The 26,806-nt window shown below is 43.2% G+C and overlaps 1 protein-coding gene across 2 annotated transcripts in view; it reads right to left on the reverse strand.

Annotated features, from left to right (window-relative positions):
* The window catches only part of GNAS (GNAS complex locus), a 153,576-nt gene that overhangs the window by 87,483 nt on the left and 39,287 nt on the right, over window positions 1-26,806 (reverse strand). Inside the window, exons 1-2 of one of the 2 annotated variants that reach the window (XM_009570256.2) lie at window positions 8,953-9,405; window positions 5,794-5,866 (exon numbers count right to left, since the gene is read on the reverse strand). In XM_009570256.2, coding sequence (XP_009568551.1) covers window positions 5,794-5,866; window positions 8,953-9,091 — 212 coding nt within the window. In that variant the 5' untranslated portion in view covers window positions 9,092-9,405. Of the gene's footprint in view, window positions 1-5,793; window positions 5,867-8,952; window positions 9,406-26,806 lie in introns of those variants that run through there. The other variant, XM_054081941.1, reaches the window with a different exon arrangement.

Consider the following 26,806-nt stretch of genomic DNA (forward strand, 5'->3'; position numbering starts at 1 on the left):
GGAGACAGACAAAGTTACAGAAATCGGACTTTGCTAGCTCAACGACTTACAGAACAGTTTATTTTCTGTTCTGAGAAGGTAAAATGAAATCTGCAAAATATGTAAAACAGGGTTTATTTTGATTTGTTTTCACCAAAAGTAATGGGTACAATCTACATCTACTATCGAGAGTCAAAATCCTCCCAGACCCACTGACAATGTTTTCCACAAGGTTAAGTATTAAATTCTCTTCTGTCTCTCTCTTCTGCTTCTCTGATTACATTCCTGATGCTTATTCCACTATTGACAGTCACAGCCCTAAAGCTCTCTACAACTTTAACTATAAAGCTTTGTACTAGGCAGATAGCTGCCTATGCATACTTAAAAAGTTTTTGTGAAATTTAAACCTCAAAACAAATAGAACCAGTGCCATATTTTTGGCCAGTCCCGTTTTATTCCAAATCATGTCTGCAACACACGCAAATTTAGTTTAAGGGATAGGTTTACTAGTGGGTTTTTGTTGTTTGGGTTTTTTTAAAAAAAATTTTTTACAAAATCTGAAAACTGAAATATTTAACTGAAGCACAAATATTGAGTTGCAAGGCCAGGAACAGTAATTTAAAGGACAGAGAGCCCTCAAGGTGCAACAACACAGAACTAGCAGTTTAAATACTGCTTTGCTAGGAGAATTTAACATTTTCCATCAACTAGTAAATACAGGTGCATGCTCTGCTACAAGCAAGACCTTGTTTCCTATAGAATTACAATAATGAAGAAAATTTATCTTCAATCTCACTTTCCTTATTTTACCTAAGAAAGTTTCTTGAAAAAGGACACATACAAAACCGGCAGTTGCAAATAATGCATAACGTTAAAATGAAAGTCTCTGCTTTCTTTCAATACTGTGTTGTCACCTCTCTACTTATGGTCAGCCTGAGCCTGCCGTGAGCATCTAAAGACAGAGGGAACCCACTAGCTTTTAAAACTTCTAGACTCCTTCATGCATCCCTTTTCTGTAATGCTTTTAGGAACCTAAATAACATAATTTTGCACCCTACAAAAAAATATTCACTTGCACTAGAAGTGCTCTAACAGCTTGATTTCAGAATGCCTCTGAGCAGGGTACAGGAGTTACTCCATTGACTATTAGATTATTCAGCACTACCGTAGCATGGTAATAACTCTCTGCCAAATAAGACCCAGTGTAGGCATTCTAAACTATCAGAATTTACTGAAAACTTACCTTACATTATTTAAAACCACACCTGAGCAGGAGTTTTAAATGCAACTGTTTATCTGCACCTGTTCCTCATGGAGAATGTCTCCTATCCCAGGGCAAGATATCACTTCTACAAGCTATATGCAGCATTCGGTTCTTAATCATAGTATTTATTCACTGCTAGTATAGTCTTGTCTTTTGACAAAACTCAGCTACAAAACTGTGTAGTTCTTGGGACAAGACCTAAAACAGACTGAAACATATCCTCCTCCCCTCTCTGCCCACACCTCCACCTCATGTTCTACAGCATAAACTTCGATCAAAACCCGTAACTAGTTGTTCAGCTGAAATGAAACTTTTCGTAGTCCTGAACAGACACATACACGCAACTTTTCCAGCACAGTAACACCTTGCCTATGTCCTGGCACAAAAAGCGCTCTCTGCCTTAAATCTGCAGAAACCTCTCAATATACACTGGGATGCAAAGAAAAAGAAAGAAGCAGGTGGGGGAGAAGGAATCACCCCAGCCACCACAATCTTCAATGTTACTCAAACATCAGGAAAAAAATAATTTCTTTGCCAGTAGCATAAAATACAATAAAGTCAGTTTGATTCTTGGCAAGGAACTGATGTGACCATGCTAAAAACATGGTATTGGTACACGAATCTGAAGGAACTGTAAAAATGGTGCAATACCATTTGTGTAAACGAACTGGTATTAGCCATTAGAATTAGTTATCAATACTGTACTTAGTTATCAATACTTAGTTATCAATACTGTACTTTCTCCACATTCATAACTTCCATAAAATCACACACATAGAAAGACCAGTGTAAGAAAACAAAACGGTGTCAGATAGCAGATGAGTAAAGTTACTGAGACAGAAGTCATTTCAGGCACAAAAGGGGCTGACACTGAATAGAGTGTCCAGATAACATAATTTACTGGTTTATGTGAAATCATGGTGGTAACGCAGTCCAGCTTTTGGTGGACAAGTTGTACAGAGTATAAAGCACCAGTGACTACTCTTCCTCCCTCACAAAGTACTAAGTCTAGGCGAGATAAAAGTTCCAAAACTTTGAGAGGTCAACTTGGCTTTCTGAACTTCCACACGAAGAGAAAATAATTTCTAAAAGTACAAGAGAAATGTAAATATTTTTGTCATCTAAGCCTTGAAAGTAAAGCTATTGAGTTCTGCTTCTGTCATCACCATTAACAGATTTGACAAATCCACTAATTCCTATTCAACACTTCAACACACCAGTTTAAGAAATAGTCATCATTATACAACATCATTTGGGAAACTGAGGCTGAGAAGCGTTATCTGAAATTTCCTAAACTTCAAGACCTCCTGAGTCATAAATACGATCCAAACTTACTAATCACAAAGGCACATTCCCCTTATTTGTCAATCTTTGTAGTGGATTTCGCAAGTCGCATTTCAACAATTTATTTCTATCTAAATATTTCTGCTTGTCCCAGTTTTTCCCATGACACTTCAAAACTGTCTATCGCCGCCCTTGCCAATTTCCCACTTTCTAAAATCGTGCGTGACAATGACCCTCTCCGTTGAGTCTGCCAGCCAAACCTACAGTGATCAGAGGGGAAGGATGACTTCAAGAAAACCAAAAAAGTCAGTGAAAGGCCATAATCTCGGAAGCAAAGAACCCCAGCCTCACAATAACCAAGGAAAGAGGGTTTTTTTCCTCTTCAACCTGAACTATACATTTACATTGATTCTTCCAACCACATTCCTTACTCCTCTCGTCCTCCTTTTGCCATTTTAATCCTTTCACATTTACAAAGATTGACATCTGAACTTCTGCACATGAATGCTTTAACTCCACTTTGTCGGCAGATGTCACGAAGTGCAGAGAGCAACAGCAGAGACTTGCTCCTCTGGAACAGCCTCCTGGAAAGACAGCTGAAGCGTTGAGGAGGGAGGAAAGGAAAGGAAGGGAAGTCACAGGCTTCCTGCTATTACAAGCCAAATTTAAACCCTTTCTACATCACAAGGGGCTCCGCTGTTGCAAGTAATGCACAGATTAGAAAATTTGGTTGATATGGAGTTTTCATTATGTTTAAAACCCAGCTCTCCCGTGTTAAAGATGAGGCACATTGGAAGAATACCGTGAGGAAACCACATTCCCATTACTTATGAAATTGCTGTAGGAAGACCGCAGTTGATAGCACGGCCCACTGAAGCCATCCTGCAAGAGATGGAAGCACGCTGAGCCCTTCCAAAATCTCTATCCAGAAAAACCTGTGCTATAGACCATGCCTTGCTTCTCCAATATTCCACTCTGCTTACCAGTGCCACAGGTCTGTTACTTCTCACACGCCACCTTGTTCTGGTTTGAGCTGAAGTAGAATCAGTTTTCTGAAGGTGACACACCTTCAGAAGAAAAGAAAAATATTTCTGCCTCTAATTCAGCTACAGATTATAAAAAGAAAACCGAATTTTTTTTTACACAGTCTTTACTGTAGTTAACTTGGCTAGAACTTTAACCACCTTCAAACTCACCTTAGCATTGTTAACTATTAAGCATATTAATTACCTGCAACACTTGATTCCATACGGTTCCTCAAATAATTAATTAGCTAAAGCGACCAAGGATTGGAGTCCCAGAGGAAATTTTTCTGTTTTGTAGAATTACATAGATTTCACCTTGTTAAATGCTACAACTCTAGGGGAGGCCAATTCATCTAAATGCACAACCGTCCCTTCTGTTTAGGGGCAGTATCCTAAAACCAAAACAAATTAAAAAAAAAAAAAAAAACCAACCACCACACTCCCTGAAGGAAGCTGCACATTTAGCACTGGATATCCTGTTTAGTCACCAGAAATTAAGAAGAGTATCTGAGCAGCACTAAAGAAAAACTTTTGATTCGCTTGCTCGTAGCAGATTAGACATCTTCCGTATCAGTTATCCTATTTCTGCTTCAAATTATCAATTATCGCAGGGTAACCAAACAGGTTTTAGATGGGACTTTGAAATGGATTAATTTCAAGACTCACGAATAAGCTGCATCAACAGAAATAATTCAAAACTACAGTTAAGTACGTGGACACTAACATTACAAAAAGTCTCTTGAGCACACCAGTTTTCACAACCACGCTGCTGATATTCATCACAAAGGCTGTGGTGTATGCGAACAAGTTTATGTTCTAGAACGACTGATAAGAACATTAAATGTAATGCTTTTCCTACTCTTCAAAAAAACCTCCATGCTATCACTCTCATTAGCTGACTCCCACATAAGGTAAGCAGGGCAGAAAAGCAATGAATGAGGCAAAATGGACAGCAAGGAAAGCAGAACAAGGTAGGGAGCAGTTAGTTACTTTGAAAGAAAATACAAGTTACTCAAGGACGAAAGTGTAACTTGCAAGAACTTCAAAACACTGAAAACCAGACTTCTACCCCCATGTAAAGTGTATGTCTACTGACTATCTTTGGCAACAAAACCCTAAATCTAAATGCATTATAACTCACTTCTTGTATGTTTCATATAGACCACTTTTTTTGATTTTTATGCCATGGAGTGGACAAAATCTGGTTCGTGAGCTGCAGGCAGCTCCACAGCGATCCAAGTGTGGCTCCCACTCTGGAACACGCTATGTGATTGGCAGCAGGGCTGTGCTGGCATAGCGCTGCCCGGTAATCTAAATCCCTTGCAATGAGAAGGCAGAAGCCAGCAGAGGCTCCCGAGGCCAAATTTGCCATGTTGCCCTGGAATCCAGCTGCATGCTCAGCTCAGCCCCAACCTACCACACAGAAGCGAGATTACTCGAGGAACGCACCACTGTTGCAAACTCCAGAGTGCGCCCCAGTCCCTCCCCAGCTCTGCAGCCTTTGTATAACAGGTCTCTGTGCTCTCATAAAGTAACACGCAAAAGAATCTCTTCCTACTCCCTAGCAAGGTTAGATGAAAAGTAAGCAAACACAAACCTTTCTCAGACAAAATAACAGATTTCCATTTTCCATATCCTAATGCCATTCCCCTCCTCACAACTATCAAATAACTAAACAGGTTTTAAGTGTAAACAAGAAAAACTTTTAGAAGTGTAACTTTACCCAAACCTCTGGACAAACAAACATAACAGAAGACAGAATAAAATCTGACCTATTACCCCCCCCAAATTCACAAAACATTCTCGTTTTGTGAGGAGACAGAAACAAAAGCCTTACATGCTCTAAAAAAACAAAACTGCATTCATTTTGTATGCTAACAGGAGGCATGTTTACAGCAGTTTGGATCAATGTGCTATAGCAGAGGTAAATCAGTGTCAGCCATGTTGTGAAAGAAACTGCAGTTAGAAGAAAACAAACCCACAAAACTTAAGCCTTAATCAAATCAGCTATACTGAACCTTTATATAAACCATTTTAGAGCATTAACTCTTACTTATTAGTGGTGCAAGACTCCTTCAAGCTAATGTCTATTAATCTCATCTAAAAATGTACATCCAAATTCTAGAGATGGTGAAACAATAGCAAGAAGAAAATATACCAAGACATAAAAACCCAGCAATGACTACTGTGTGGCGCATAGACTTCAGGTAGGTTGTAAAGTGAAAAAACAAATGCACTTACTCAGCATTAAATCCATTCACATGCAAGATCCTCATCTGTTTGACTATTGTGCTTTTACCGGATTCACCAGCACCTAGAAAATGAAAGTAAATCAATTTCAGAAGGAAGCATGAGTGATGAAGTGACATACCAGAATTTTTTCTTCAGGGTAAAATTGAGAAAGTTGGTTTTCTCGGTGCAAGAGTGAAAAGTGAAAGAAAAAGAAGTAATTGCCACTGGAAACTTCAGTCGTAGCTAAAAATAAATGCCCAGCTCAAGTCATGTGTCAGATCTGAATCTTGGATCATTTCACTGTCCATTTTTTCCAGTGTCAATGTTAAAAGCAGACTGCAGGGTTTGGAAGGAAAAAGGACAACTTCAACATTTTGTAGACAACAAGATATGAACGGCAAAATCCGCTTGCCTTGTCACTACTATCCGACGGAGAGAAAGACTGACTGAAGTCCATACTAAACTGAAGCATATTTGTTAGATCATTAAAATATTTTGAGTTTGGCCACGGTTATCATCATCCAGTCAAAAGCCTGTAACTTAAATCACAAGCAATAAATTATGTGGATACACATATCTGAAAAAGGAAGGCATCCCCTTTAAGCCTCCACCCACAAAGTTAAAGAAACCTCCTTCTCTAATTTGTGTCTTGTAAGCAGCCTCCCACCCTCTCTACACGTTCCAAATCAATCACAGACGCAACAAGACTCAAAGACCACCTTTTGTGGCTGCATGCTCCAAAGAGAACCCCCGCAGCTCTCCTCTCATTCCCTTCTATACCTGCAGTACGAAAAACCCACTCCGCTTTACTCCAGCTTCTGTAAGTAGACGTATGCTATTTCTGCTGTGCTGCACTGATGCCAATGCACAGGGCAACCCATCTGCCTACAGCACCCGGTTTTCCATGTACGCTAAAAAGACTCGCACAACAGCATTTAATTAAGCTGCTCCACGCGGCTGGATTGGTAGCTTTCTATATAAAGCAAACATATTTTTGCAAGAGTAGTATCTTAACCTGGCAAAATTTACAAAGATTTCCCTTCACATCTCCTGGCTAATCATTTATTCCTCTCATCAGCCCATGTCTCAACAACGGAAAACATACGTCTGTGGCAGAACGGGCACAGAGGTACAGTTTGTATTTATAGGATGCCAGGCCTCCGCTAGCACACACTGACAGAACAAGCCTCCATTTTGAGCCTCATATTCAAAACTGTATTCTAGCAGTTATATTTCAAAGTTAATTTTCTGACAAATGCATTCCTCTCTGCTTTCTCTCTTGCTTTCCTTCTCCCTCATGAATACCTAATAGTCCTGCTCTTCTCTCCACAAAACGTGCTCGCATGTTTTGCCACCTTAATACCAGAGCCTTCCTCCGTTTTCCTCTCCTTGCTCACCGATGTTTTGTAAGCATTTAGAGAGCAGGTTTCACCTACAGCTCTTCAAGCAAGCACCATTTCTCTCCTAAACTACTATTTTATAACATACACACTCTGCCTCTTCAGGCATAAAGCACCACGCAATAAAGACAGGCAGCAGAACTAAGCAAGAAGAAGTATCCTGGGTTAAGATAGAGACTGGATCCTTTCTCTTCCCAACTAAGGAATGGCAGTATACGCTACAGTCCTATTTCCATTCAGAGTAATTAATAACAATGTTTCAGCTGTAACTCTAAATCACATCTTGTAATTATAAGCACCCGGAACCAAAAATCTTTACTTTGCTTGGGCCAAGAAAGGGGGAGATAGTTATTGCTTTTGCAATGAATACACGCAGTTCGGTATCGACATCCCTGGGTCTCTCGGGATGAGAACACCAGTGAACCAAAGTGAAGCACTCCATCTAAATTTCTGAATAAGGCTATTCCTACATTTGGTTGCTCATTAAGGCTCTATTCTTACCAAGAATTACACGCACATTTAATTTCGCCGCTGAGGAGAGTTCCACTAATTTCAGTGAGACTGCTGGTGGCAGAAGGGGCAAGCACGTGTACAGCAGTGGGGCCTACAAAGAGCAGGACCAACCCGTTAGAACGCTGAGCAGCTCTTCTCTGCTGTTGCTTGAACATGACGTGAAATTATTAAGACAACTTTAAAAGTCCTTGGGTTTTTGGGTTTTTTTTTCCACGTGTCTTAAAAGGGTAACATAACAATAGGGACGCGAGCTGCTTTATTTTTCACCAGTGAGTTTGTGTTATAGACTTTCTGCAATTCACGACAATTAACTGTTACAAACCCCAACAGCCCAACTATCGCCTTAGAACACATGCACACAAGGCGACCTTCCAGCCATCGCTAAAGAACCGCAGATTTTTATTTACAAGCATCTAAACTATTTTTCTGCCACCAAAACTAGAGAAAACAGAAAGCACACCCAGGCGAGCCCATCGTGTTTCTGTTTCCTGACATCCTGCCTCTTAGGAAAGCGACCCACCTGACGGCAAACGGCTTCTATGTTATCTAGATAACGTTCAGCCCGAAATCCGTAAGCGCAAGACATTCCCCCAGAGCTGAAGTCCAAATTATCCCATTAGAAGATCCTGCTGGCGCCCTGGCGACTCCTCAGCGCTGCAGGTGCTGCTGTACTGCTGGGCTCTCCATTTACGCTAAGCCTCTTCCTTCAAACGAGTATTTGAAAGATTTTTACGGCTAAGGGGACGCTTCCCAATTCATAACCTTCAAAAAGGGCTTTTTCCCAGCTGCGGGTGTTTCCCCCAGGAGCGAGGCAGCCGGCCGAGGCCTGGCCCCACGCTCCCACCCCGGGAACAAGCGGGGAGGAACAGCCGAGATCTTCAATTCCATCTGAATTTAAAACGCTGCTTTCAAACCACGACCCCGGCAAACGCTTTCTTACTGATCTCCAGACCTTCCCCCACTTTCCTCGGAGCCACAACCCGCGTTTCTATAAGCCCATCTCCCTCCTGAAAAACACGCCACACGCAGGTCCCCCCCGAAGCCACCGCCGGAACGAGGCGATCGGCGGGGCGCTCCCCGCGATTCCAATCGCTGGTGCGACAGCGCCGAGCTCCCCCCGACATCCTCCCTCCGCGTTTCCCCCAAGCGATTCCCCGGCTTCCTCTTCCTCCTCCTCCTCCTCCTCCTCCCGGCGCCCCAGCCAGGCCCCGAGCAGCGCCCTGCCCTGTTTCGATCCCCCCCGCATCCCCCTTACCCAGCAGGAGGAGCCGGTGCGTGGCCCTATAGACCTGCTTGTCCTTCTGCAGCTGCTTCTCGATCTTCTTGTTGGCCTCCCGCTGCGCCTTCTCCTCGTTGCGCTGATCCTCCGTCTTGCTGTTCCCTAAACAGCCCATCTTGGGGGGCGAGGAGGGGACGGGGCGAGGCACGGAGGTTTCCCTTCTTCTTCCTCCTCCTCCTCCTCCTCCTCCCCTAGTCGCTGCTGCGGCGGCCGCTGCCCAAAGCCAGAGGCATGGAGAGAGCGAAGGGGGGGGCCGATGGCGATGACTTTGCTGGCGCTCCGGGCCTCCTCCCCGGCAGCTGCGGCTGCCTCTCCTCGTTCCCCGCCCCCCCGGCTCAGCCCCGCGCCGGTCCCGCACCTTCCCCGGGGGGTGGCGGCAGGGCGCGATCCGCGGGGAGCTCCGCGGCTGCTCTCGAGCGAACGCCGCCTCCTCCTCCTCCTCCTCCTCCTCCTCCCCCCGGATCCAGCTTCGGTGCCACCTCCCCCCCCGCGACACACACACGCCAAAAAAAAAAAAAAAAAAAATTAATAATCCTTTTTTTTTTTTTAGATCCAAAAGGCGCCGAAACCTCCCCAAATCCGCGGCGGGGAGGATCGGGAAGCGTCTGTGCCGAGCCCCCCGCCGGCGGAGCTCGGGGCCGTTCTCTCCGCTCCTCGCCGCCGGGGGGTGTCCAAGACAAGCCCCCCCTCTTTTTTTTTTCCCTTTCCTTTTTTTTTCTTTCCTTTTTTTTTTTTTTCCTCTCCTTTTTTTTTTTTTTCCTTTCCTTTCCCCCCTCCCGCTGCTTTTTCACATCGGGTTTCCAGGCGGCTGAATCCTCGCGGCTTCTCCGGGGAGGCAAAAATAAACCACCGAAAAAAAAAACCAAACCCGTTCGGTCTCTCCCCCCGTGCAAAACCTGTCCCTCACGGGAGGATTTTTCCCCGTCTTATTTTTCCTTCTCTCTCCCGCATTTCTTTTTTTTTCTTTTTTTTTTTCCCTCCCCCTCACCCCCCCCTTCCCCGCCGGAGCCGCTCGGAGCGCGGGGTGGGGCGAGACCCACACTGAACGCTGGGAGCGGGGCCGCTCACATGACGGAGCGCGTCACCCGCGCCGGCGCCCGCTTCGAACCACAGCCCCGCGGCTCACGGCGGCCCCGCCGCTTCCAACGGCCCCGCTTCTTCCAGCAGCCCTGCTTATTCCAACGGCCCCAGCGCTCCCACTTCGAATGGTCCCGCTTGTTCCAACAGCCCCACCGCTTTGAATGACCCCGCTTCTCCCAGTTCCAATGATCCCCCTTCTTCCAACGCCCCTACTGCTCGTGTTTTCAATGGCCCTGCTGTTTCCCCACTGCTCCCGCTTCCAATGGCCCCGCTTCTTCCAATGGCCCCACTGCTTCCAATGGCCCCGCTGCTCCTCGTCGGAATGGTCCTGCTTCTCCAACAACCCCGCTTCTTCCAACAGCCCCACCACTTTGAACGACCCCGCTTCTCCCACTTTCAATGGTCCCACTTCTTCCGACAGCCCTGATTCTTCTAACTTCCCCACCGCTCCCACTTCCAACGGTCCTGCTTGTTCCAATAGCCCCACCGGTCCCACCTCCAATGATTCCACTGCTTCCAGTGGCCCTGCTTCTTCCAACAGCCCTGCTGCTTCAAATGACCCCGCTTCTCCCACTTCCAATGGCCCTGCTTCTTCCAGTGGCCCCACTGCTCCCGCTTTAAATGATCCTGCTTCTTCCACTGGTCCTACTTCTTCCAACACCCCTGCTGCTCCCACTTCCAGCAGTCCTACTTCTTCCAATGGCCCAACCACTCTCACTTCCAATGGTCTTGCTTGTTCTAATGACCCCACTGCTCCTGCTTCGAATGGTCCCACTTCTTCCAACAGCCCTGCTGCTCCCACTCTGAATGATCCTGCTTCTTCCAACAGCCCTGCTGCTTCAAATGACCCCACTGCTCTCTTCTTCAAATGATCCTTCTTCCAACGGTCCCACTTCTTCCAACACCCCTGCTGCTCCTGCTTCCAGCAGCCCTGCATCTTCTAACAGCCCCGCTTCTTCCAACAGCCCCACTGCTCCCAATTCTGATGACCCTGCTGCTTCAAACGACCCCAATTCTCCCACTTCCAACAGCCTCACCGCTCCCACTTCCAACAGCCCCACTGCTTCCAACGGCCCCACTGCTCCCGCTTCTGGACAGAAGCTGGACGTGAGCCGGCAATGTGCACTCGCAGTCCAGAAAGCCAACCATATCCTGGGCTGCATCAAAAGGAACGTTATCAGCTTCAAGGAAGGCAATACTGCTTCTCTAGTCTGCTCTGGTGAGACCCCACCTGCAGCCCTGTGTCCAGCTCCGGAGTCTTCAGCACAGGAAGGACACGGACCTGTTGGAACGAGGCCAGAGGGAGGCCACGAAGAAGATCGAAGGCCTGGAGTACCTCTGCTATGAAGAGAGGCTGAAAGAGTTGGGGTTGTTCAGCTTGAAGAGAAGACTGAGCAGACTTTATTGCATCCTTCCAGCAATTAAACAGGGCTCATAAGAAAGAAGGAGGAAAACTTTTTTTAGCAGGTCCTGTAGCAATAGGACAAGGGTAATGGTTTTAAACTAAAAGAGAAGTTTAGACTAGGTATTAGGAAGACATTTTCACACTGAGGGTGGTGAAATACTGGCACAGGCAACCCAGAGCGGTGGTAGATGCCCCATCCCTGGACACACTCAAAGTCAGGTTGGATGGGGCTCTGAGCACCCTGATCTGGCTGAAGATGTCCCTGCTCACGGCAGGGGGGGTGGACTAGATGACCTGCATGGTCGCTTCCAACCCAAAGCATTCTACAATTCTTCCAATGGCCCTGCCGCTCCCGCTGCCACCCCAGCCCAGGTGTCCCTGCAGGGCTCTGGGACTAGGTGACCCCTGGAGCCCTCGGATGGGCGGCGCTCCTTTGGAAGGGCTTCTTGGGAGGAAGCCAAGAAAATATTTGCAGGAGTTGGGGGGTTAATTCATAGAATTCTGAGTAAGTTTTAATGGAGGCCTGCCCACGGGCACAGAGGAGCCCACGCATGCCCTGGACAGGGCTAGGACAGAGTGAAACAGGCTACCGAGTCATGTGGGTGGACCACAGAGGACAACTTGATGCATGCAGTTGCTTCTCTGTGTGGTTTGCCAGCTACCTGGCTCCATTTTGTTTTCTAAAATATTTTTGAAACCTCATTATATGAATTACACAGTAGTTTTCATGCACAAGCTATGTGCTACATCTGGAAAACAAAGATTGGTGCTTTGCTCTTCGTAAAGCCCGGTTCCCTAAAATACACAGGTAGCTTTCCTCTGCCTCCCTGAGATTAGTGAAATGGCCTTTACTATACATAAATTATTTATCCGCATTTGCAAAATTCAATTATCTACAACACTATTCCTGTGAACACACCTTCTTACGTCATCCAGTTACTATATTTAGAACCACCTACAGTAAAATAATTATGTGAATAGAGCAAACAACCAGGAGGTCACAGTCAGTGTCATCAGATACATCTGTTTAGCTGCCCTTGCTGAAAGAGGGTTGGACCTCACGAGAAACGAACACCACCACCAAATCTTGGTCTTTGAGAAGTTACTGTCACTTTCAGTCTATTCTTAAACACCACAACTTTGTGTTGCACAGAGCCTAAGAGCTTCGGAGTCAGCGAAGGGGCTCTTACTGACTTCTCAAGCTGTTGTCTTAGGCCAAGGAAGTTTTAAAACATCTCAGAGACACTTGGCTCAGAACCGCGCAGATTCATCTGAAGCAAAGATTATAATAATAATTCCTTTTTTCTTCTATAGGTCTTTTATTTATATTGTTTCCATGTAATATACCATATTCAAATATATTTTAACTGTGGCATTTACAAGGTATAAAGGACTCAATAAAGCAGAAAATTATAAAACCTCACAGCTTTTTTATGGTCACAGGTATGAAGAGAATGCAGTAATGCCAGTATCTGCCACCTCATGCAGCAGGGAAATCTGCCCCAGCCTCCAGGCTTTGCTTTCCTCCAGGTTGCAGCTTGGGGGGGAAGGGAGCATATCTCAGGCTCCAAACACAAAGGAGTACACAAGATAAAAATTATTGCTGGAGACATACAAAAGGCTAAAATCTTGGTGAACAGTGTTAGGGTTGGGACGGGGATGAGGAAATAACCCAAAGCATGCCCTGACAAGGGAGTTGTTGCTTTATAAAAGCCGTTGTCCAGTAGCGCACGTGCATCCCTGTCCCAAATGCAAACCGGGATGGGCTCTGCAAGGCAAATCACGAACTGCCACCATCCACCACGCTGGGGCACAGGAATTGCCGCCCTCCTGGTGTATTCACCCTCTGCCTCTGTCTCTTGAACAAAGCATGAGGTAGTTGAAAAGGGATAACACCTTCAGCTAATTCACAAAACTCCCAGTTACTTACAACAGATTAAGAATCAGCTCTTTGTATTGCAAGTGTTATTAAAGTGAGAAAGTGTCAAAACATTCAGAAAATCAAAAGAAAACTCCCAAATTGTTAAGCCCATTAACAATTACAGCCTTTCTTGTTTTGTTCTGAAATACGACACGACACTAGATATAAGGCACCAACCGTACTTCACAAACCTACCGAACTGCCATGATTTTTGTTCTGGTGCTGTCCTGATTAGGAGAGCATCATTTGCAGAGCAAGCATACCAATACATTAGATGTCCTTCCTCTTTTTCACTTGTTTAAATAACACAAAGCTGCCGGCGTGTCTTTAAAGTAAACCTTGTTTCTTACTGAAACCACTTGCATTAGCATCCATCTTGTCAAAATCCATGAATTTGAGTTTCACGAGACTACTGCCATGAGGAGGGTAAATTCAGGCAAAATCTGACTCGACTCACTGTAAAATTACTCACTTCTGAAGAACCTGCAGCCCTAGGAACAAATAAATACGAAGATGAAATAACTAGATGTATGGCCATATTGTCTCTGTGATAACCATCTATTTGAAAGTTGAAAATAGTCAGAAGAGAGTGTTAAAGGACACTTAGGTATAAATATCTTTCAAAAATACAAGGCAACGTGAGTGTGAAAGTGTCTGTAAAAGACATCAGAAAACTTGTGTCTATTGATTCCATCCTGAACACTTAAATTAACGGGAGCTAAGAGTTTACACACAGAAGACGGTGAGCGTTGCACACTTACAGAATGAATTCATATTCAGTAATATCCCTTCTGTGTCCGAATATAACAGCCAGCAGCCTCAGATTCTGTGGCAATTTTGGTTTAGTCTAAAGTAAGAGCTGAGACATCAACATGCATCTTAGCTTAAGGCTTTCACAGAAGAACAGGGGGAGTGGTAGTGTGAAACAATATTCCTCTCTTTCACTTCTCAAATCAGAAAAGGTCTCGCAAGGAGATGCAGCAGAATAATTCAGAGTGAGTAATATTTGAATGGAATATTTATGAGGGACGTGTATAGGAAAATTTTATACATCTATAATCCATTTCAGTTCACTTGATAACTTTAGTTAATGTGGTTTTAGTCTCATTGGTCTATTATATTCCAATGAAAATCATCAGGTCTCTTAATTTTTTTGAAAGAGGAATTTCATTGCTATTCTTTTCTCCATTCTCCCTCCACAGCTTTTGCCCCCAAAATGAGTTTGGTGTCTGAGACTGACGGAAGACAATGGCCTGATCCTGTAAATAAACATGTAAACTACTCAGCTGAGTAGTACCGTTGAAGTATGTAATTTACGCAGACTATAATCTTCCCAGCTAGGACAACTATATTAGTTTGATTTACAAATGCATCGAAGAATTTAGTTATAAAGTATAAGTACACTATCAATAACAGTTCAAGTGAGAGAGAACTTGTTGAAAAGTACGTTTCCCTTAAGCTTCCTCCCACCCTATGCACATAAACGACCTCCTTGTAAGATTTACATATAATACCCATCGGTATCATCACTCAAAATGATCTCAAGAAAAATACTATCTTTTTCCCATTTAAAACAAATTTAATTTAGATTTGTTAATGCATTTTCCTTGTGGTAGCCTCCTTAATTGGGCATGAGGACATTCACACCTGTATAGGTAGGAGACAAGGAAACACCGTTGTAACACTCACAAATTTTACAATGGGCTGGAAAATGAAAATGCAAGAGTTGTTCCTGGAGTTACTACTTTCTTCACAGAGTAGATTTTGATCCTGTTGATAAAATACATCTCAAAAGCATTTTGTGTCTTTCCATTCTTTTCTTTTTCTAACAAAATGCATAAAACTTTCTGCTTGCAGTTCTGATGTTGCATCAGGTTTGCGCTCAAGCGATCAGACTTAGACTCTGAATTCACTTGAGTTACTCTTTCTTTTTACAGGTGATTGTGACATCCCTATCAGGATGTCTATCTTACACCACAGGTACTTTCCAAACCCTCCAGTGACAAACACCCTTATTTCCTACCGCAAACAAGTCATATTTGTTAGGAAGTTGAAGGTACTGAGCGCTTCGGGTGCCCCAGCCTCCAGAAAAGAGAAATAGCTAATTAGTTTTCAGATGGGACAGTTGCACAGTTCCTTACGGGCTCACACTATCCACAGTGAACATGACCTCAGAAACTTTTGGCTGTGAACTGTGGGGGTGGATTGTGACCAGACCAATGTGCTCATTTGGAAGGGAAGATCCAGACGACATCACGCTTGAGCATCCCTTAGCAACCGGACAGAAATGGCACTGCAGCTTCTGAGGAGGTTGTCAGCCTTCCTTGCTGCCGGAATAGCCTGTATTTCAGTTCCTGACATGGCTAAGGAGAAAAGGCAGAGAAGACAAAATTTGTAGCTCAAAAAGTAAAAGCGACAGTGGTGATCTAACTGTACAATTTCCTTTGTTTCTGTTTATAGGAAATAGCCTATTTTCAGCAGACTTTTAAATGAAAGGATACAGAGCTCAATTAATCTGGGGAACACACGAAACAAATGGTTCTTACAGCAACACCTTTATCCCTGATTTACTTTAGACTCTTTCCACTTGAAAACCTAGGCTGTAAACTTTGTAATGTTCCTCTTTATGGCATCGGGATGAACCCAAAGAGAGCTAAGCTTGCATGCATGGGAAAGAAAAAACAGGATAGGAAAATACTCTCTGATTTGAAGCTGTCAAGGAGTGGATCAGTGCACAACAAACTATGGCCTAAAAATGCAGTTACAGCCATGCACCTCAGTTCTCTCCTCTTCCTAGTCCTCACCCAGTAAGACTGTTCCAAGAGTTTGGGTCAGAGCTGCTGATCATGATACAGGGAAGTCTCAAGAGGAAGACAGTTCAATCTTTTTTAACTGAGAATCTGCAACCCCGTAATTCCCTCCACAGCTGAACATACGCGATTGTAGGATAATACCTACACTTAGCTTTTTTTAAAAGAAAATCTATTCAAATCTATTCATTCTTCTTCATGCTGTGATTAATTTGGAATTTATTATTTTTTTATATCTTTGTATGAAGATTTTTGAGGTGTTGGGTTTTTTTTTTTCCTCCCAAGGTTTTCAAGGGATTCAAACTACTGGGAAAAAATAAACAGTGAGTGAATTTATACTAGAAAGGTGCATAAATTCCCCTTGTGCACAGCATCTTTGGGGATTAAAATCTTTGCAGAAATAAGAAGCAGCTGTGAGTGTTTGTTAAGGAGCCTACATCGCCCAGCACTTTGTTTTGCTGCACAAATTCAGAGTGCCGGGGTTGAGCAGTCTGAGCAGACTTTCCTCTTTCAAAAACAGGGATTACCTCGGGGACAGACTGACTCTTTCAGTTAAAGGACATTTTTTAAATAGCACGCACTACATATTTTTGTGTATTGATACCTCTCTGGTTTGAAGTCTGTTAAAATTTTCAGCCTTAGCAATAGAAGCGCCTCTGGGCCACAGAAGTGACTGGTAGAGAGGCAGACCCACCCATCTCAACGTATTTAATTCCCAATACACTGAGTCTTTTAGTTAGTTATATATGTGGATTAATTAAGGTTCTGATTTAGACTTAGATCAGTGTTTTTATCATCTGCTTTGAACACCGAGACGACTCCTGTGGCCTCTTGCAATGACTCAGGTCTGCTGCTCATGCTTTCCTTAGATGGAGGCATCCTCCACGAGCTATCGTCCTGCAAAATCCTTTGGACTCTTGGAAGAACGAAACTTGGTGATAAAAAGGGAGATGGTTTCAAAGTCTCCAAGTTACCCTTTGACCTGCTGAGCAAGGAACCCTTGAGTAATCTCAATCCTGTTTAAAGGAGAAACAAACAAATTAAAGCCAAACAATAATCTAAAAAGGAAAAATAAAGCAAACTGATTGTGAAGAATCCAATGTGGGGTGGTGGTTTTTTTTTTTTCAGCTGTTTCCTTTGTGGTGGCCAGAACAACAATCACTAAAAAAAGCATTAAAAGGTAAACAAGGTAGGAAATTAAGCTATTATCAATCAAATGGGGTGGGGGATACAAAGCAGGGGTATCAAATAAAATGACGTTTGTCATATGGGAAAGAGTGAGCCTCTCCAAATGGAACGGAACTAATATTGTCAGAAGAAATTGATGCACTATTAATGTATTCAATAAAGAACAAACACAAAACACTTAAGTACAGATACTCCAAAACAAACAGAATGAAAAAGAGATACTTCCCTCTCTGGCAAAGAAGAAGAATTTTTCCATACAGAAATTCTAAACTTGAGAGTGATTTTTGTTTTGTTTTTAAATAAAAACAAGCTTAAAGAATTAACCAAGATCTTCCTTTAAAGCAAAGGGGAAAAAAATCTTGCCTCTTTCCTTTCAGTTTGAGGCTTTTCCTCAGAAACATTAAAAGAGACTTTAAGGAACTCATGGGATTATGGAAATAAAACACTGAGTAAGAGCTTTTCACCTACTACCTCTTCTTATTTCCTTACAGTTTTTTTTCCCCTCCGATATCCCTTCTCACTGCTCGTGCATTCTGCACGGCACTTTATTAAAAAATCCCTCTTATGTAACCAAAGTGCAAGCACATCCCAGCTCTCCGCATAACACATATGGAATGCCGATTACAAAAAAAAAAAACCCCACAAAACTGGAACACGTCTTTTCTCAGATTCGGTTTCAATATTTGTCAACATGCACTCCAGACCTACTCCTGACTGCAAAGTTTTTAATAAATAATTGTTCTGCTTTCCTCTTTGTTACATTCGGGTCACAAACCCCACCGAGGCAGGAGGAGCAGAGGCTGTGCTGTCTAACTCCCAGCTTATAGTTAGCTCCGGCAAAGAAGCATGGAACTCCAAAGCCTTTCTCCTGCCTAGAGGGTCAGCAGAGGAGAAGAGGCTCCTGGCTTCACCTCCCCAGCTCTCAAGGCAGCCACGCAGCCCGCGGTTCCCACCGGAGCAGGGTGACAGTTTGCTCCCCAGCAACACGGTGAGCTACCCCTCTACGCTGCTCTTATTTATTACTGACACTGCATTCTCATTTTATGCAGCATAACAGGAAAGAGAATAAGAGGATTGTTAAAATTGTTCTTGCTAAGTTGTCACACAGGTTTTAACGTGCTGTAAACATTCCTCTCCTTCTTTTACATTTTTTAAATAGAATGATGTTCAGGCTTTCACGCTCAAAATAACTTTACATTTCAGTGCTAGAAAACCACAATACTTTCAATACCAGGAGCCATTATTAGAGATGATCTGCAAGGAAAACAGAACTGTCATTTTGCTCCTCTGCCTCTGCACTGTTAAAGGCCTGAAAGCGTTCCCTTTTAGAAAGGATATTTCCTCCCATCTTTTTCTTTAGATGGAAAAATGTTAAGACTAGATCCTAAAATTACATACAGACACAATTACAGAATAGGGGTCTTTTGTACCCTACTCTTCCTGGAAGAATCCGTCTGTCTGGCAAACCAGCAGCATCATTATATCTTAACGTGCCTTGATCTTAAATGAGAGTGCCCCACACACCCTAGGGCGGTTGCAGAATTTAGACCCTTTCCCAGATTTCCAAATAAGTCTTTCTGGTGGGTGGGTTGTTTTTAATTTTTTGTGCGTGCGTGTGTTAGATTTTAGAAATGTATATAAAACAGTCAATCACCTCCAAGTCCTTAGGTGTGCAGTGAAAAGTTTCCCGTGCTGCTCTATATCCAACAAAGCCAAGGAGGACGTCCATTGCAGGGCTACAGGAAACAGGTGGGATTTGGGGTCTAAACCCAGCTCCAGCCCCAAGCTGGGTGAGAACCTGTGGTCGAGCACTGGGATTTTGCCTCAGCCACATTAAAACCATCAGAGGTAAAGGATTATCCTCTCCTGTGGCCCCAGCCAGTCATAGTCTCTTTGAATGCTCACAAAATATCAATGGGAAAGAGACGAGCGTGGGTATCAAACAGAGAAACAGGATCCAGGAGACCTGATAGGCAGATGGTTCGATCCAGCACAGCCACCAATCCACGGGTGACCTTGGACAAGCCATTTCCCCTTTCTGTGCCTCTTTTTCCAACTATCCTTTATCTGCCTCTCTCATATAGGTTGTAAGCTGTTTACTTCCAACATGTCTGCACAGTATCGAGAACCAAGGGGCCCTGATCTCACTGATGACCTTTAAGCCCTTCGCTACACGTTTCATCATACAATAATTATTCAAAAAGGAAGCAATTTTTTTTTAATAGCCTGTCTTCCTTTTCTTAACACCTCTTTCACTCTGACATTCTCAGCAACATTAGATGAAGAAACAGGCTCTGCTCGAAATCTTAACACTGTTTTACTTAAATAAACCGCTGCGAAAGCTGCTAGTATTCTGTTGAGTCTCTCTCCCACAGGCCCTCCAGCAAAACCAGGGAAAGCTAGAATCAGCATGCTTGCTACATTCTAAGAACCAGGCAAAGATACTTTCTATTTTGAAAATAGAAAAAAAAAAAAAAAGCCTGCACGCTTCTCGGTCCTTCTTTGTATGCCATAAAGCACCAAAACCCCAGTGCTGTGTTCTTCTGCAGGTTACCTCCAGGTTTGCTTTACGCTCTGGTGTTACAATAACGAATTTGTTTTTCCATTGCTCTGTGCATGCTCTCTTGTCTGACTAAGAGTGACCTATTCGCTTCTGAAGCAATCGGCGTTTTACAGCTTCGTCTACACTATGTAAACAGAGAGCGAGCCGTGCGGTTGAGCTCCTGGTCCTTGGAGGCGAGGAGCACGTTCCACGCCTGGGACCTGAATCAGCCCGGGGAGCTGCTCCTTGCTTGCAGGGTGCCAGCCCCAAGCGACCGAGCTCCCTGCTACCCTGGCGTGAACAAAGACTGCAACACTCCACCTGGAGAGCCCTCTCCCCTTTGCTCAGAGGGCTCATAGCTATGTCAGGGCTTCAATGGAAAGCCACCTTGCCCTTGAAGCACCCAAGGATCCAGGGATGCTGCAAAGGGCAGAGCATCCAGCGGCTCTTACCCTGCGGCCACCACCGCTGCCTCCTTCAAGCTGCAGCTCCTCTGCCAGCCCATAAACATGAAGAGTGACCCAGCCAGCAGCCCTAAGGTGACAGCACGGGGACACGTGAGTTCCCCCTGCCTGCCCTGTGCTGTGAGGCTTTCGGAAGACGCCGAGTTCCTCCTGGCACGGGCAATCCCCGGCTGAAGGCAGGGCCCTCCTGCATGGCTGCACTTCACACCCTATATATAAAATACACAGCCGCACGTTTGTTCTGAAAAATTCTTTCTGTGAATTGGTGTTACTGAAAGACATATATACTAACTCTATACATCTCAGAGTTAAGGAAGATTTGTCCAAGGAACTACTTCCAGAGGAAGTGCTGGGCAGCCACATTATTTGTTTTGTTTAAAATGATTTCAGGCTCGATAATGTCTCTTTATCAAAACTACACATGTGCCGAGCATGCACAGTGCTGCGTGTTGTGAGGCAGGCAGGAAAGGGTGGATTTAATTTATTTCTTTATTATGAATATCATGGTGCTGTAAGGAGAATCCTGGCCGACAGTGTGAAATAATGCCAAACTTTCAGAGGATATTTTGGGGCCCGAAGTTCCTGTGCTGCCTTTTCAAATTCAGTCTTAAATTCCTTATTCCTAATCCTCTGTTCTGTCTGGACCATCTCATGAATGGACATGTGTATTCTTACAGAGCTGAAAATATTTGCCATTAATATTCATTTGAAAGAAAAATGGAGTTTAAGCTTCCTGGTTTTGCTTTCCTTGAGTAAAGAAACTAGTGAAGGAGTTTATAAATTTACAGTTATGGCAGGCAAAAAGAACCAAGGCGATTGTGACACGCCAAAAATAGTCCTCCGTCAAAATGATTACCCCATTTGATTTTGTGAACATCATTTTGGCTGTAAGGTTTGTTTACATTTAATTGGTATCATATCCTCCGTGGTGGATCAAAGTGTTTCATGTTGCTGGACAAACTCCGCACTCAGCTGAACAACAAATGCCATAAAGCACAAAGAGAGACACTGTGATCTGACAGCACAAAACATCTCCCAACTTCCAGTTTAGAAATAGGAAGAATTAATTCTTCTCCACTCTCAAAGCTGACTTGGAGAGAAGAAAGGAGGATAGAAAGAATGGACTTCATGAAAGGGACTGCACCAGCCTGCACTCGACAAGCTATTCAGAGGGAAAGCATGAAAAGCCCATGGGCATAGGGGTAGTCACCCAATCCAAGACGCAGGAGCTACGAGATCAAACTGTGCATTAAAGACTTGCAAGAACACTATTTTTCAGTCACCTGTGTATGCTTAGTACTGCTTGAGAGTAAAGTTAAAAAGGCAAAGAAATTCCTTGTCTAAGAATGAATAAAGGAATTCCCGCTACCAGAAAGTGGAAGGTGAGATTATATTATAAAACTAAGTACGGGAAGCGCTGAAGCAGTGCTTTCACTGGCTAAGAAAACGGATAGCAGGACCTCATTGCCCCAAAAGTGTCCTACAGGAGATCTCTTGGAGAAGCATCAATATGAAGCCGCTAAGCAGGAGCAAATGACTCAGGTGAGAGATGGTCAAAGCGCAGAGATCCATTAGCAAGATCCAAACACTCCAAACTGATCTGCACACAGAGAAAAAGATGTGACAAGACATGACAGTAATAATGTACCATGCCTTGAGACCTCCTGCCCTGGTAACAATTATGTAATTGTTACAGTCTCTTAATATCTGAGTAAGAAACCTTTTTAATGCACGAAGTTCTCATGTCTAGACAGATACATGTCATGAATGAATCACTATTGACTAGTTTTGAAGATCCGAGCTGAAGAGCACTCCATGTTGTAAGCCACTATCTGGAGACATCAACGCTTATGGAACAATTCTCTGGAGACAGTTTTTTCAGTGCGTTACCCTAGGGTAAATCAACAGTGAGAAACTCTGGTTTTCCAGTTGTATCCTTAAAGGACTATGACAGAAAGTAATACTGGCTTAGCAAAGGAGCCTCTTCATCATAGAGACCCAAGACTGAAAAAAAAACCCCCGTCCCCAAACATACCCCAATACAAAACCACAAGGAACAAATACAAATCAAAAAAAACCCACCAAAAACAGGCTTGAATTCACCTCTTGGCCTGATTATGCCATTTCTAGCAGCAATGAGCCTGCTTCTGCTCTCTCTAGAAAGCTTTACTTCTTTGTGAGACAGCAAAAGTTTCAAATAATTTGAAACCCTCTTCTGCCTCGTAGCTTTCGTTTCAAAAGTTCTTTGTGTTGTTTCTTTCCCAAACTGCTTCTCTGCAAAATGGTTGTTGTCTGAGGGAATTACGTTCCTCACTTATTCTGAACAATTCCCAGCTTTCACATTTCTCCTCTTGGAGGTGCTCCTTTCCTTGGCAAGGATATAGGGCATCTCCAACAGGGGCCTATATTTTAATTCAGCACAGACACTAAAGCACAGGGTGAAGGATTCGGTGAAGGTTAAGGTGTTCTCCAAAACTATGTTCTCAAAACCACAGCTTGACTCACGTATGCCCCCAAACAATCATGCATTAGCAATTATAATGATCTTTAATTAAAAAAAAAGAAATATGTTGCTGTTCTTACAGATAAGAATCTATAGAAATACTTGTATAGGTGCCATGAATATCTGTTTTTTTCAAACTACATTTCAGTGAGGGCATATTTAACTACCTTACCTATGTTACTTGAATGCTACTCTAAAATGAACCTCTTTGAAGTTTTCTTATTAAAAAAAGCTTTAAAAAATAAGCAGTTTGAATTATTTTTCTATGAACCATGTAAGCTTCTTAAGTAGTAAAAAGTTAAGTTCGGTTCCAGTCATTCCACTTGAAAAAAGGCGATGAAAAAAGCAGTAGATTCATGCATCTCACCCTACATTTTCTCTAAATGTAACATGTAACCCCTGATTGTTATAATTTTTCATGGTAAAGCTTTCTGAGTGTTTATAGCCAACACACTTTGGCTTTTATACTGGAAAGTCTGTTATATACATGTCACTCACTTATATTCTCAGTTATAACAAAGTCATTAATGCAGCTGATTCCTAAGAGATCTTATATTCTAGCAACTTGTCCTAGCTCTGGTACCGCATAGCAAAAAAATGTCTAATATAGAGTATAAGAAAATTACACCTCGGAGGTGCTACATTTTGTTAAACTAAGGACAGAAGCTCAATTCGCACAATATTTTTGATACGTATAACAGTTATCAGAGCGTTACGTTTAATTTCCACAGAGCCATGATCCCCTAACTACATTTTCTAGCTGCACACAGACTTTTTTTGTAGAGCATAGTTATCAAATGTTTGGTACAGACGGGACTGAAGAAACGATGCTGGGTTGCGGCTTGGATCCTAAGGTTCCAGAAGGTAAGAATTTGGATTTGGATGCCACAACACTATAATTGCTCTTTAGAGATTCCATCGCTGTTGAAACCAGAACCCGAGAAAGCCTCCCCTCATGGCTTTTAATCCTGCTCAAAGCCAAATATTGGAAGCAGGTTAAGATCTATGAACTAAGAGATCTGGCCTCTTGCCACGTGCAGTATTAAGATGCCATATTTAGCTCCTCATTCCCTAATACTCAGGCATTTAACCTGTTCCCTCCAGCCCTTTCTTCCACTTCCAGCGTCCTATAACCAACATGGCTTGCACCCTTCTTTTTCTTCCTGCCATTTCTGTTAGCTGCTTTACATCCAATTAGTGCTGCTATCCCATGGCACTGGGAAAAGGGAGTGCTACCTTGTGCTCCCTCTGCTGTCTGATGGGCTTTGCAGCAACACGGCAATATATTGTGAGGAAACCACAACTACTTCTTGGCAGAAAGGTCTGTAGTGTGAAAAGTCACTCTGTTACACTTATGAAAACGCATACTTGGAATATTAAGGTCTTAAACATACAGATCTTCCACTGGCATATCACTTATCCAGAACTACATAAATTAGGGACATTTTGTGTTGCTCTCCTGGGACCGCCCAGTGTGAAATGAAGGAGCCTCATGAAGCAACGATGGCAGCTAGGATTAAATACTTCAGAACAGCCAAGCAGCCACAACTCCCATCGAAATCACTGTAAGCCACAAATACTTGGGTTCGTCCCTCCCTTAAAAGGCCAGGCCTTCTCAGTTTTGATTACTAGACCAGACAAGTCCTCGATAAGAGAACAGGAGGCTGAGTTCCAAGTTCTGACCCAGAGATTTATGCTATGCTTAGTTAGACCCGCGGCTTTTGCTTGACATGGCCCCTCACTCCTTATTTGTCGTGGAAAAAGCATCTTCATGTTTGACGCTGGCAGTAAGCATCCGTGAAGTGGGGAGAGGAGGAAGAACAGGAAAAGACCTGGTGACCCTTCTGCAATTCCTTTTCACGAGCGTAGCTGTTTCCCCCTGCTTTTTGCAAGACAGATGAAAGTGGAAAAGACAACTTTAAATTACAACGAGAAGCTCCTATCAAGGACTAGGAAACATGGAATGGAGAACGAGCCCTGGAGTCAGCATGGTCCACAGATCGAACAGTGAAGCACCACAGCTACTTACTGCTGGAGAGCTTCATCTGTGTTTTGATGTGGCTCACATTGATGGAGACCATCAAGCACAGAGAGGAGCTTCAACTGAACAAACGATACCATACATTTGTGGAAATTTCTTAGATATCATCTGAACAAAGGGCCACTGTGGATGTGCAGAACAAACAGCATGCACAAATACCACTGGTCTGCTCATCCCGCCTCCTAGATGAGAAGGCTATCTATGCCAAATGGATGCATTATGCTGAGCACATCCTGGAGGTATCCGATTCATCGTGCACATGGTACACGAAGACCGCCTTCATATTTGCATGCAATGCCATAACAAGGTCTGTGAAAAAAATGAAACAAAACCACAAAGCAGCAAAACCTCAATATTCCTGAAGGATCTCTTGTGTGATTTGCACACAAAGCAAACAGGTAAGGGACTCATGCCAGAGTCCCTGGAGAGATGTAGGGAAGGCCATTGGCAGGGAGGAAAGAACACAAATGGATGGGACAGCTGAACCACACTATCCAGCTTTGATTTCTGGCCATTCCTCATGGAAAGTGAGCTAGTCAGTTTTTAAAGATTAGTGTCAATTTGCCTGTTGATGGTCCTTGGTTCCGCTACTGGACCTGCTGTCTCTGGGAAGAAGCCTGATGCAGAACTCCTTGGGCAAGAAGGTTAGTTTCCAGAGGTTTAAGGGTGTGTCTCTTCACTTCTGTTGAGGAGGATATTTTCTGGGCTAAGAGTATGGAGGAGGGCGGTGGACAGCCAATTACCTAAACAATTCTCTTCAATCCTTAAGGGTGTGGAGTACTTTGTCCCTCTACCTCATGGAGCGCACAGTGCCCACAGTCCAGGTGTTGTACTTATACTTCCCATAGGTGATTCAACAGCAAATAATATTTACTGTTATCTAGCAATGCAGTGGTCTACAGACTTGGCTTCTGACTCAGAGAATATATTAGGTTGATCATTTTAAAGAAATGATCAACAAATTATGCCATCCATTTAAAAACAAGGGAATGTTTTATTTCTTTTAAGAGACTCACGTGAGAATAAAACGGATAAAGTGGAAGATACTTTGCGCTGTCTTTAGAAATGAAAATTTTGGTAGATTACTTTTGGAAATACTTAATTAATATTTAGGATATTATGGATTAAGTGAAAAGTTTACACTGGATTCTGTCTGAAATGTCTAAAAAACAAGCCTTTAAGTCTTTGTTTATGTTGGCAAGTAACCTGGCTGAGTATAAAAGCCAAAGGTATGACTGCCTACCTCACATATTTTACAACTGTTCACTAAATAGGTATTTCAGAATTTATATCCTTACAGAAGAATCCTTAAATAGACTTTCTTGTGGGGCTTAAAACAAACATACTTTAGGACGTATTTCCTGTTTTGTTACTGTATTTAACTACACTTTAAGAATTAAATCTACTTTTCCTTAAACAAAGATCCAAAAATTTAACTTAATGAGTATGGAGATCACAGAAATCTGTCTTTTTGTTTGTCATGCACTGAAATAGTTTAATGAATATCCACACATCTTTATGAAAATCAAAGCAGCACTTAGTAGCATATTAGTAGTATGAGTATATTTGGCCCTTAGACACAAAAGGCATATTGCCCAGAAAGGAAAACTTCTGCAAGCAAATTTCAAACAACAACTAAAACTCCGATCATTGATTAGTTGTGCCTGCTACTTTATTGTGCCTGCTTTTAGGTACTGAAAAATGATGAATTTTCTTCTACCTCCTCTGTGTGGGGCAAATTCACGGTGCAAATTCATGCAAAAGCAAGCAAACTGATTTTTTATTTGTAGCACTTAATATTTGTCACCAACTTTCAGCGCTCAGCAGCAGCTTTCATGCTACTTATCGTTAGAACTGCACATCAAACCTGACACTG

The sequence above is a fragment of the Cuculus canorus genome, chromosome 16, assembly GCF_017976375.1.
Source record: "Cuculus canorus isolate bCucCan1 chromosome 16, bCucCan1.pri, whole genome shotgun sequence".
Lineage (NCBI taxonomy): Eukaryota > Metazoa > Chordata > Aves > Cuculiformes > Cuculidae > Cuculus > Cuculus canorus.